This window comes from Squalius cephalus (genome assembly GCF_949319135.1).
Source record: "Squalius cephalus genome assembly, chromosome: 23".
NCBI lineage: Eukaryota > Metazoa > Chordata > Actinopteri > Cypriniformes > Leuciscidae > Squalius > Squalius cephalus.
The window spans coordinates 16,917,826-16,929,876 of NC_137144.1; the positions used below are offsets into that span (position 1 = coordinate 16,917,826).

At 35.7% G+C, this 12,051-nt stretch overlaps 1 protein-coding gene across 7 annotated transcripts in view; it reads right to left on the reverse strand.

Annotated features, from left to right (window-relative positions):
- ppip5k1b (diphosphoinositol pentakisphosphate kinase 1b) overlaps positions 1-7,402 on the reverse strand; it is a 34,555-nt gene extending 27,153 nt beyond the window's left edge. For all 7 annotated transcript variants that reach the window (XM_079859449.1, XM_079859453.1, XM_079859451.1 and 4 more), the window contains exons 1-6: positions 7,266-7,402; positions 1,760-2,139; positions 1,463-1,655; positions 460-550; positions 285-370; positions 20-174 (exon numbers count right to left, since the gene is read on the reverse strand). In XM_079859449.1, coding sequence (XP_079715575.1) covers positions 20-174; positions 285-370; positions 460-550; positions 1,463-1,655; positions 1,760-1,906 — 672 coding nt within the window. In that variant the 5' untranslated portion in view covers positions 1,907-2,139; positions 7,266-7,402. The remainder of the gene's footprint in view (positions 1-19; positions 175-284; positions 371-459; positions 551-1,462; positions 1,656-1,759; positions 2,140-7,265) is intronic.
- Positions 7,403-12,051: the final 4,649 nt, after the last annotated feature.

Genomic DNA, 12,051 nt, shown 5'->3' on the forward strand with positions numbered 1-12,051 from the left:
AAAGTTAGCAGTTGTGTACCTTTCTAAAGAGACGCTGGCTGCCCCCACCGGCCGAGGTTGGGTAATAGATGTAGACATTGTGGTCCTCGGCGGAGACAGGCTTCTCCACAAAAGGTTTATGAAACACTTCCCCGTTCACTTCCACATGGTCCTCGCTCTCCACCAGGTTACACTCTGATGTTGCAAAGTCAAAATGACAGCATATGGGTTTGGAACAACATGACAGTGAATATATTAAGGTGATGTATGTATATAAAATGATGACAAAGGTAAATAACCTTTACCCTCTGGCCTGTCGGGGTCCCTGTTCAACACTGCATAGCGTGGAAGGTCAATGCCTTCTTCCTGTAGAATCCTGTAAACTTCCCTCCTAAAGCCATGAGTATATAGTTATGTCTCAGTCAACTCTCCAAACGGGGTTTGCTTGTCAAGATTATTTCAGAGGAAGATTTACCACACCTGTCTTGAATGAAATACTGCATGTTGAGGTCATTGATAAGGAGGGGGTTTCTTAGTTTGGCATAACCCACTGCTTTGTCAAGGGGAAATCCTTCAAGATGAGAAAAAAAATTGCTATTTTAATGTTGCATGGTATAACAAGACTATCTATGGCAAGAGCTATTTTCAGTCACTGCATTCTTTTCCTCCTGGTTATTTTCTTTTTTCCTTTGTATTCCAAAGGACAACATATACTGCGCATTTGTGGTCTGCTCTCCTGATTTAATTTATGATATATCCCATTAATAATTCGGACCTCTTGTTTTTCTCCCCAAATCCTCACGTCTCTTTCCAGGTTTGTTTCCTGTTGCCAGCTAAAGCCTGTTCAAAAAGTCACTAAATGTCGCTAGATAAAGTCATACGCAAATTAGCATATCCATGACGTCATCACACGTCGCATTTGCATTCTGTCTAGTGTCAGCCCTTTTCACTGGTTTGCTTCTTTGCGCTCACATTATGTATTTAAATACAGACAAATTCCAAATAAAACTTTTCATCTATTTATTTATCAGTTTCTGTTGTCAGATAATAGGACGAATATGAATTTGTGACTGAAACATAGCCCATTAAGACTATGTTAACCAGCAGTCACTTCCAAGCTGATGCTCTGCAGTAAAATCCTAATTTATAATCGAGACGCTGTCTGACAAATGCATCCTTGAAGAATAAAAGTATATATATAAAAAAAAAAAAATTACTGACCCCAAACTTTTCAAACTAAATTATACAGTTAACAGTTGCGCCATAATTTCACTTCCCTCATTTGACACACAAACCAATTTTAAAATCCAGGGCTCAAAGAGTTTCCAATTGGTAAAGTGACTTCATGATGTACTTATTATATCTAATAAATACAATCATTGTGACGTGTTTTAAAGGCAGCATTAATAATACAAGACAATATGGCACATCAAGACTTCAAGAGAGTACAAGTGCAAGTGAAACTGTGTGTGATGTCAGATACCTTTGGAATGGAAGGAAATGAGGCAGTCACACAACGGCCACTTCTCCACCGGTTCATTGAGTATAACCTCCTCTGAAAAAATGACCACGGTGATGTACTCAAATTTACAGAGCCTCTCCATAATCTCAGTCATTGGTTTGGAATTTGATTTCTTCATCATGGAGCAGATCCCCACCACGATCTGACGCTCTGCCTAATAAAAGAAGACATCACATGATCATCACAATTCAACAATGCTTATATCCATGAAAAGATCCCATGAATAGGAATATCATTGATCCCTAGGCAATTCCGTACCTGATCCTCCTCCTCATCTTCTCCATAAGGCCCTGAGATGTTCCTCATGTCTTTGTCATCCAGTTCTCTGCTTTCACCATCCTCACTTCCAATCAGGAACTGGGGGAGTCCGCTGTTGGACATCCCCTGTCCGCTTGACTTTGACATTTCTGTCGAGTCTCTGTCAAACAGTCAAATTCCCAGCACACCATCTTGTGCTGAAGCTCAGTGGTGGAAACATTAGATGAGGTGTGTAATTCAGTTGGATGAGGCTCCAGAAGTGTCTTCAATGATGGTGTGTTTAATCCTTACAGATTTGGTGTCATCCTTCCAAAGCCAGGAATATTTTGAATTTATGTGAATTTATTAATTTCTCTCACAAAATCTCTTCCTGCTCTTACCTGCAATAAAGTAAGATCCAACACACACTATAAGTTCATATATTTATGCACAACTGTTCAAAAATTTAGAGTCAGTAAGATTGCTTTTGAAATAAATAATTTTAATACTTCAAGTTAAAAGTTACAAAAGATCGATTTCAAATAAATGCTGTTCTTTTGAACTTTCTATTCTACTTTCTATTCTATTCATTTACAATATACAACAAATGTTAAATTATACAACATTTAATTCATACAACGGGTATATGCAGAAATTAAAAATTACTATTCTTTATTATTTCATGTTAACTATTGCATTAACTGCATGTAACCTTTACCACATTTTCTTGAATATGTATTCATTTTGCAGATGTTTGATCTAAAATGACATTGAAAGAGTGAGTAAAACAATGACCTGGTTTCACAGACAAGGCTTAGGCTAGATTAAGCCAGGATAAGGCCTTGAGACATTTAAGTAGATTTTATAAACATCCCAAAGAAAAAAAAAACATTACTGGTGTGCATCTTGAGACAAAACAAGTTGCTTTCAGTTTAAACATGCATTTTAGACTGGAACTAGCTTAAGCCTTGTCTGTGAAACCGGCCATGGATGTTTTAATTTTTAGGAAAAAATGCGAGTGAAAAAAAACTTGCCACCAGAATTCTAGGAAGTCAGTGCATTGCTACGTGTCTTGTCCCTAGTGCATATGGAATAATAAAAGTAATGTTTGGCTTAGCAAGTGCCACTAATAATGCTAATAAAAACTCTTAAGTAGTTAAACTAAACAAGTCTTACAGTTACACTTAGCCTACAATATCCAAAGCGATGCATCGCTTCCCAGTATGCTGACTGCAAGGAAAAGAATGCACTGTTGGATACATATGCTGTTTCATATCATATTTCCTTACCATGCTGATACACGCCACGCTAGCTATCCCTCTAAACAAACAGTGCGGCAGTTCAATCCAAACTATCCTTGGGCTGGTTTTACACAATGTACAACCTCCCATCAAGCCATCCAGATATGAATTTAATGTGTTCCTCTGTCATATTTTGCGCTTTTTAAGAATACTACAAACTTCAAATACCAAACACTTTGCATGTGACTTAGGGCCCAATAATAGCCACAGGCCCCTGGCAGAGGTGAATCTGGGGGAGGGGTGAGACTTGGATCAAATGCTGAGGCCTGTGGCTTCCAAAGATAACTCATCGCGCTGTGGACGTGTTGACAGGGAACATTAAGTTGAGAGGAAGCCGTCTACAGTGACCCAGGGTCAAGCAAAACACACACAGAGATAAATAAACTCATAAATAGATGTTACTATCACTTACAGCTAAAGCAACAAAGGAACAAGAGTCCACTATCCTTACAAGATAATATGAAGACATAGGCCTAAGCCTTTTGAAAAAAATGTGAACACCTTAACGGACACAACGTTGATCAGAAACCAAAACGAGATAATAATAAATGCTTGCAAAAACACCCTTGGATAATGTAACACTTCTGTTGTGCAATCTAGATTTCGTGTTATGCAAACATGTCAAAGTAAGTAAGTGTTTAAGTGCATGTTGAATACCACATACTATGTAAATGTCTACTATGTTTATTCATTTTTCATCCTTAAGTGTACAGGTTTCATTATGTTTACATCTCTACGGTCTTTGAAGCATAGACAGTAAAAGAAATGGACACAGCGACCCCATTGGAACTCAATTGAGACAAGTGAAGCCCATTTTTAGCGATTTTTAGCACTTCCTTTCCTGACGCGCAGACTCAAACCGAGCAAAGCGTTACACGGACCACGTGAGCAACCCGTCTGTCTTCTAGTAGCTGTGCCAAGAGAAATCTGAATCATTCCCTTCCGAATCTTGCAGAGACGGAGATCGTGAGTAGGAGGTGTCCATGAGCTAGGAGCAGGAGCAACTTTTGCTAGGTATTCTGATTAATTATATTGTCATTTTGCCTCCACGTCCCCCGCGAGCTTCTCCTCCTGTCCATACGGTAATCTCTCTACTGTGCGACAGAGAGTCGCTTGGTTATGACGCAATCGTTAGCCTACTTTTACAAAAACTGCTTCTACGGGGCCATAACATAAGCTACAAGGTAATGGAGCATTTTATACATTGTCGTGTTTCTTTAGAAATAAATAATGGACAAATGGAGTCTTCAAACGCCTCAGATGTAAAGTTATTCGCTGTCAAAGTGACGCCAAAATGAATGGGAGTCAATGGGATGCTAACTGCAGGTGAAGTTCTGCTACAAGATGGTGGCACCGGCTTCAACTTCCGGTCGACTTCCTTCCCGCCTGCTTTGAAGGCATTTCTGGAATTGCAAAAAATGCTTCTAAACACACCCCTATCAGCTATTGGTCAGACAATCAGATAGCTCCGCCCCAAAAACGTGTCATTGGTTGAGTTGATGTTGCTGTGTCGGGCTGGTCTGAAATTTTGGTGGCATTTACTGCCTCTTTCGTTGTTCCAAACCTGCATGCATTTCTTTATTGCGTGTAACATAAAATTAAGATATTTTGAAAAATTATTTGTCAATAGGGGCCAAACTAAAGATGAAACAGTATGTAAATTTCATATTACGATTATTGTGACCAAAATGATCACACAAGAAAAAGACAAACAGGTTTGGAACAAAATAACCATGATGACGAAATGGTGACAGAATTTTCATTTTGGGGTGAACTGTCTCTTTAAGGCATCTGTTGTTTCCAAACCAGAGTAACTCAGTCAAAGCCACTGGAAGGCAAGCCTGCAACCTTCAGCCAAAAAAGCATAACAGCTAAAGTTAATGCTCCGGATTTTCCTTTGTGAAGAAATAGCTTATCATTTAGGCTAATGAATCGACAGCCTGTTCGCTAATCTTCAACATGTTTTACACTAAACAATCCTTTCGTTGGGAACTAATACGTCAATTTTACCTTGATAAAAATGTTATTTTATGAGAGAAGGCAAAGTAGGGAATGAAGCGACAGGTAGATCTCATTTACAGCATTACCACCAGCAAATGTGTAGTAGTATTTAATAATAGGCATTATGTAATATTGAGTGATATTGCATTATACTGTCTGAAGAAAATAAACAATATCGATGTTTTCTTTCTTTGTATTTTTGGGTTTTACCAATTATAAAAAGACTCGAATGACTGCCATGCACTATGATGCTGATATAATGCATTTTAATAAAAAAAAAAGAGAAAATGAATAATTTATTAATAAATATTGTATTCTATTGCATTTTAATGAAAAAATAAATAAAATAATGACGTGTTCTCTCTATGGTTTCCAGATTTCAAGAAATAAATTAACTTGAATTGTAATGATGTATGACTGCTGTGTAAGTCTAATGATGATAAAGTTTTTTAATTAATAAAGTTAAACAATATATAAAGATTTTAATAAATAAATGTATTCTATAGCTTACTAGCGAAACAACACCAAATATAGAACATTTATTCACAAGACGAACGCAAAACTCTGAACGCTAGCCATTATATGATAGGCTGAGGTGCCTCACGTCATCCAAATTAGCCATTACGCTTTTTCCAATGGTAAGAGCCACAGACCCTCTCATCTCCCAATAAAGACAATTTCTGACCCAGTGCCAATTTCCGTCTTCCGTCATAGGAAACAAATCAGAGGCCAGAACATTTTAAGATGCCAATGTGATCCTCTGATGATGAATCTAGCAGTCCAGTAGACACTTGCAGAGAGAGCCAATGACCTTTGAGATCATATCCCGTAAATTGCTTTTATTATGACTGGTTATAATGGTTATTTCTGTCATAAATTATTTATCATTTAGATATAGAAGATAAAAGCAGCACTGCAAAAACGTGACTATATGATTTATTCATCTAAATATAACCAAGTCATTTTCTTGGAGGAAAAAAAAAAATTATTTAAAGTTATGAATATTTTGGTTTGCATTTTTGTTGACAAATATAACAAATGTTAAAGAGTTTAACAGACCCCAAACAGCATTTTTTTTTTTTACATTTTGAAAAATGCAATTTATCTATTTACTTAATAAAGTTATGAATGTTTGCATTTGTTCTTGATGCAAATGAAGTGCATGTATTAAAGTGAATGCTTTACTGGAATTATTAATAATTGCGCAACTTATTAATAATGTAGTAAAAATTGAGAAACAAGCTAATTTGCTTGGAGTTGCAGAAATGAAGAGTGCTAAATTGCCCAACTGGTCCAAAATGGTATATAATTAACTAGCAAGTTAACCATTACCAGTCTATGGTAAGAATCCCAGCTATCCTATAATGCTACTAGAAAAAAAGAAAGAAAAAAAATTAAACATGCTGGGGGTAGGATCAAACTATGAACATGTGGTAAATCACAACAGCCCATTCATTCCATCCAAAAATGAACATTTTTTTTCATCGTTTACTCACCCTCCTGTCATTCCAAACCCATATGACTTTCTTCTCTGAATCACGATACGAAAAAAGAGCAACTTTGACAATATCCTATATCCCACAGAAGACAGGAAGCAATTCTCATTTTTGGATGAACTATTAATTTAAGTGTTTCTTTGGCCATTAACTGAGATTTGTTACCATTTTCAGGACACTTTTCAGTCTCCCAGGCATGCAACTGGCACATACACTACTAATCTCACAAATTAAACAACCACAATAAATAAGCATGCCATGCAAAAGCACAGCATGATCAACATAGTGTGGAGACTGAGATCTGCAGCTGTCACACTGATGGCTGCATTTTAACACTGCCAGTTAAAAGTAGTCACAAGAGGCCAGGGAACACGGAGCCCGAATGCCATGCTGTGATGGACCAATGAGGAAAAGAAGTCGAAGCACATTGCACCACATAACTGACAGCTCTTATGCATCTGTTTCTGTGCAATAAAACATAATGACGAGTAAAAAGACAAGATATAAGACAAAAGTGAGTTATGCACACTGAATTAGCAAAACAGAATATGAACACAACATCCTCCTCTCATCGCATCGAATGAAAAGTCAAACAAGTGTTGCAGCGCTCCATCACTCAACCGACTTCATATAAACTCAAGCAGCAGAATATGTCTACAAACATAAACTTTAGTAACAATAAACATAAACGACTGCAGCATGTAATGGTCTATACTGAAGGATACTCACTTGCTTGTAAGAGGAACTCGGTCGCGGACAGTGTTTGACTTCCTCGTCTGCTGTCAATGTGAAACTAGCTTCGCAGCGTGAATTTACCTTCAGAAAACATTTGACAGAAAAGCGCCGTCTTTCGTGCTCCGGGACACGGACACTTCACACGGATGACTGCCTCCTACAGGCCGGGCGAAACAACAGCCTTTGTTTAACCCCTATCCTTTAACCTTGTAAGGCCTGACAGGAAATAATACCAAAAAAGTATGACCTACTAATCAGACATGTAGTTTTTTCAGCAAAGTTTTGATGATGTTGATCATTTAGAGGCCTTTTTATGTTTTAAATCACACTGATACTCAAGTCTCACCCTTAAACTTACCATTTCTACAAATGCTTACTACAATAAAACAGGGCTACTATTAGTCACCATTGTACAATATGTTAATTACAACCATATATGGTTGCTGAAGTCTATTGCAGATATAGATATTCATGTTCACTGACCGATCCAATATGGCGGACGGCTTACGTATAGCGGCCCATTGAAACGGACCCTTATGAGGATCTATGTATATATCTATGCTTATAATTATCATGATTCCTACCATGTTATCATATGCAAAAACATTAAATTAGCTATAGCAAACATATAGCTGTTCAGTTTGTAGTCATAAAACCCACTAGAAATAGCTGAGGGAACCAATGGTGAATTGACCTTAAACAAAAAGGGTTACACTATATTTTAAGGTGACGTAGTTACATTGTACTTACTCTAGTAAGTACTGAGTAATATTAATTAACTGCATGTACTTAGAGTAACGGTTAGGGTTAGGGTTTGGTTTAGGGTTAGTTACATGTAATTATGCATAATTTACTGTTATTACTATAGTAAGTACATGTACATGTAACTACACCTTAAAATATAGTGTTACCACAAAAAGAATTAGGTTTCATTCTATTCCCAGGTTGTATTTTGAATGGCAATTTTTAAATATCTGTTACAAAATCCAAAGCAGTTTGAATTTAGCTTAAAGACATATGTCTTAATGTCTTATTTTAATTTAATTTAACATATTCAGCTACTGTACATGCTGGGACATGAGAGTCTTTTTATGTTCTGAAGAATTACAGAGTATCAATGTTCATTCAAATTAATAGGAAACACACACACACACACACACACACACACACACACACACACACACACAGCCCTACTGCTTGAGATCATGATTCCCAGACTAAGAGAGCTCTGGCTCCACTGAGGTGAACTGAGTCCAGACAATGTTCTGATGCCATAGATACGTGTCTCTGATGGAAAAATATGAAATGAAATGGTCATTGAAACACAGACAGGTATTTATAGTGCTTTTCACATTAGATATTGTTCCAAAAAATATATAGGATAATTGAGTCTAAATTAGAGGGGGGAAAAGAGGATGCAATTATTGTTTGTTTGTTTTAAAGAATGAAACTAAATTATTATAAAAAATCGAATAATTATAAAACCATTTAAAATAGTAATACTATAAAAAACGAATTATTAAAATTAATTAATTAATTAATTGTGTAAACATTAGATTACATTACATGCTGTTAGTATAAATTTCCAAAAGCCAAACGTTATCTGCATATTATTCATAACAATACAATTAAATTATTATAAAATTGTAAAAACAACAACAACAAAAATATTAAATTCATTATTTAACTGAACCCTAAACAGCTAGCTTAGGTAATAAATTTACTTTAAAAAAAATACAATATTTAAACTTCATACTTTAAAATGAAAATGTAATGTAGAAGTAGGCCTATATGACTCTGTACACCAATAATTATTATATTAATGGCATTGCAATGTAAGAATCAAAGTTTGCAAATTACTGTAGTATGCTACTGTAAATATAAATGCCCATTAGCCATTTTTACTGTCTATATATTATTTCTAATAATTAAATCAAATAAGAAATTAAATAAATATGAAACAAATAAATAATAATAATAAATCAATTAAATTATTTGTGTAAATCCCAAGCAATTAGCTTAGGAAATCATTTTAATCTTAAATATTCTGACTTCATGCATAAATGTCACTTTAATTAATATATATTAATACATTCGTTTAAAAAATAACCTCTCTGTAACCCGTCAGTTGGCCACTGAAAGCTCATATACATCAGTAGGGGTCCGTTGCTGTGACATCTCCATAATACCTCCATTCATTTAAACGAAACCCAGTAAAAAGACTGCTTTCCCCCCCTTAACGGACGCCGAAAAGCTGTGTCAATACCCTGTTGAGCTGGCGAAATGGGAAGCGAGTCAATGCGAGCTTGTTCAAATCCAGGCCCTGCATCAAATTGGGGTGAGTGATGAGAGTTTGGGTCAAAGAGGACAATCAGGTGTGTGTGACTCACTACAGCATGTACGATCACAATTGATCACATGTCAATCAGTTCACCATATAAATAAGGGGTGTTTCCAATCAACACACACATAATAATGAATCATTTAAAATATAATCTTTTTTTTTTTTAGCTTGAGATGTCAGAACACTGATGACTAATCAACCATTATAAGGTTTCTAAACGTTTCAAAAATGTTCAGGACATTTTCAGGGCAGCCAAATTAAGACATGAAGCAGACATCAAGTATATTTTTGCACTATGAATCCTCTGTTTCCGTTATTCATTCGCCAGGAGCTAAATGCGAATATAAGCTAATAACTGCATTGGTACATGTCCAAAGAACAAGAATTAGTCATAAAGAGATCACACAAATAGGTTTGGTGGTTGGTCGAGCTTATTACCGTGACATGATTTAAAACATTGTATCTCTTCATTTTATGACCAGTTTAGAGGCTAACACTTTACCTCGTACACGGTGTCCTTTATGCCAGCGTTTCTCAAAAACAGTACTGGACCCTCATCATATTTCAAACGATCCTCAAGGAACATCTAGAACAAAATATGCTCATTAATGTAAGCAATTTCTTTTACGTAATTACTCATATGACATATTCATAAAATGTACAGCCCCACTGCAATTACATCAGGGACAACTAGGGGCCCAAAGACCCCTGATTTTATGATTTAGTAAATTACATTAGTATTAAAATGAGCTACATGTATGATGCTACACAATTAGAACAGATGTAGAAGTTCTAAGCCATATTTCAGTGTTTTGTGAACAAAATGTTTCTATGATGACCCTCATCCCAAACAAAAACTGAAGCATCAGCAGTCCTTGACAGGCCTGAAATTTGTCACCTCAAAGAAAACGGAAGAAATCCATCCCTTCCGCATGTTGGTCTGCAAAATTCACTCTGATGAATATGTGTTTCTCGCTTTCGTTTTAGAGAGCAAACATGCCGATTTGTGATCAGGGCTCCTACTGTCAACAATAAAATATTGTGTCATGATGGTCGGAATGACATCTTTTAAAGCTTTTTCACAAAAATATTAGGGCTGTCAAACGATTAATCACGATTAATCGCATCCAAAATAAAAGTTTGTTTTTACATAATATATGTGTGTGTACGGTGTATAATTATTTTCTATATATAAATACACACACATGCATGTATATATTTAAGAAATATTTGCATGTATATACTGTGTATATATATTTATATTATATATAATTTATATTATATATAAATATTTTATATATAAATAACACATTTTTCTTAAATATATATGCATGTGTGTGTATTTATATATAGAAAATAATTATACTCCATACACACACATATATTATGTAAACACAAACTTTTATTTTGGATGCGATTAATCGCGATTAATCGTTTGACAGCCCTAAAAAATATTAAGTACAACTGTTTTCAACATTGATAATAATACGCAAATGTTTTTTGAGCAGCAAATCAGCATAGACTGATTTCTGAAGGATCATGTGACACTGAAGACAAGTTTAATGATGCTGGAAATTCAGCTTTACCATCACATAAATAATTGTAAATGAATCATTTAATTGCAAGAATAATTCATTCTATAGAATAAACTGTGATACAATTTATAAAATAATAAAAAATAATAGTTATCCAACTCCAAATTACAGTACACATTCAAGAGCATTTAAACCTGCAGTACAACACATATACTGATATTGCAATTTTTAGATGATGTCACCACTTTACCTGTTCATAACTGTTAACTAGTCTCCAAGGGTGTGTGAAATCCTGTCCCTAATGAACTCCCCCACCCTCCACCCCATCAAACTTCACTAAACTACAACAGTTATAAACTAAGCACGTTATAAGGGTCAACTTTTCACCCCTAAGCCCAGACAATACCTGCAATTCACTGACTTATGGAATATATTTAGAAATAAACCTGAGCGGTCACTCGTGAGACCTCTAAGGTTGTTAGATTGGTAAAGTAGCTACACAGAGCAACAATGTGCTAGTATGAGAATCAACAAGCACAGTTTGTGTGACCAGACACAATATGTTTTCATTTGACCCCTCCGGGGTTTTCCAGGTAATTAAGTTTTTATTTTACACACATGGTTTATAGTTCACACATGTGAATAAATTGCAGGTTTTGTATATGTTGCATGTAATGAGGTGTACCAGGGCATTGCAGGTCCCTTCTTAGGACATTATAGATGTGGCTGTAGAAAGTACCTGTGGGAAATGTTTCTTATGGCAGTTTGTAGAAGTCTGAAGAAAATATTCAAAGTGTATCCAAGCAATTATTACGTAACTTCTACTCTGCTCTGTTAAATGTCTGAAATGTTGGCCGTTGTAGAGTTTTCTCTAACATAGCCAGTCTTATCACACTGCCTG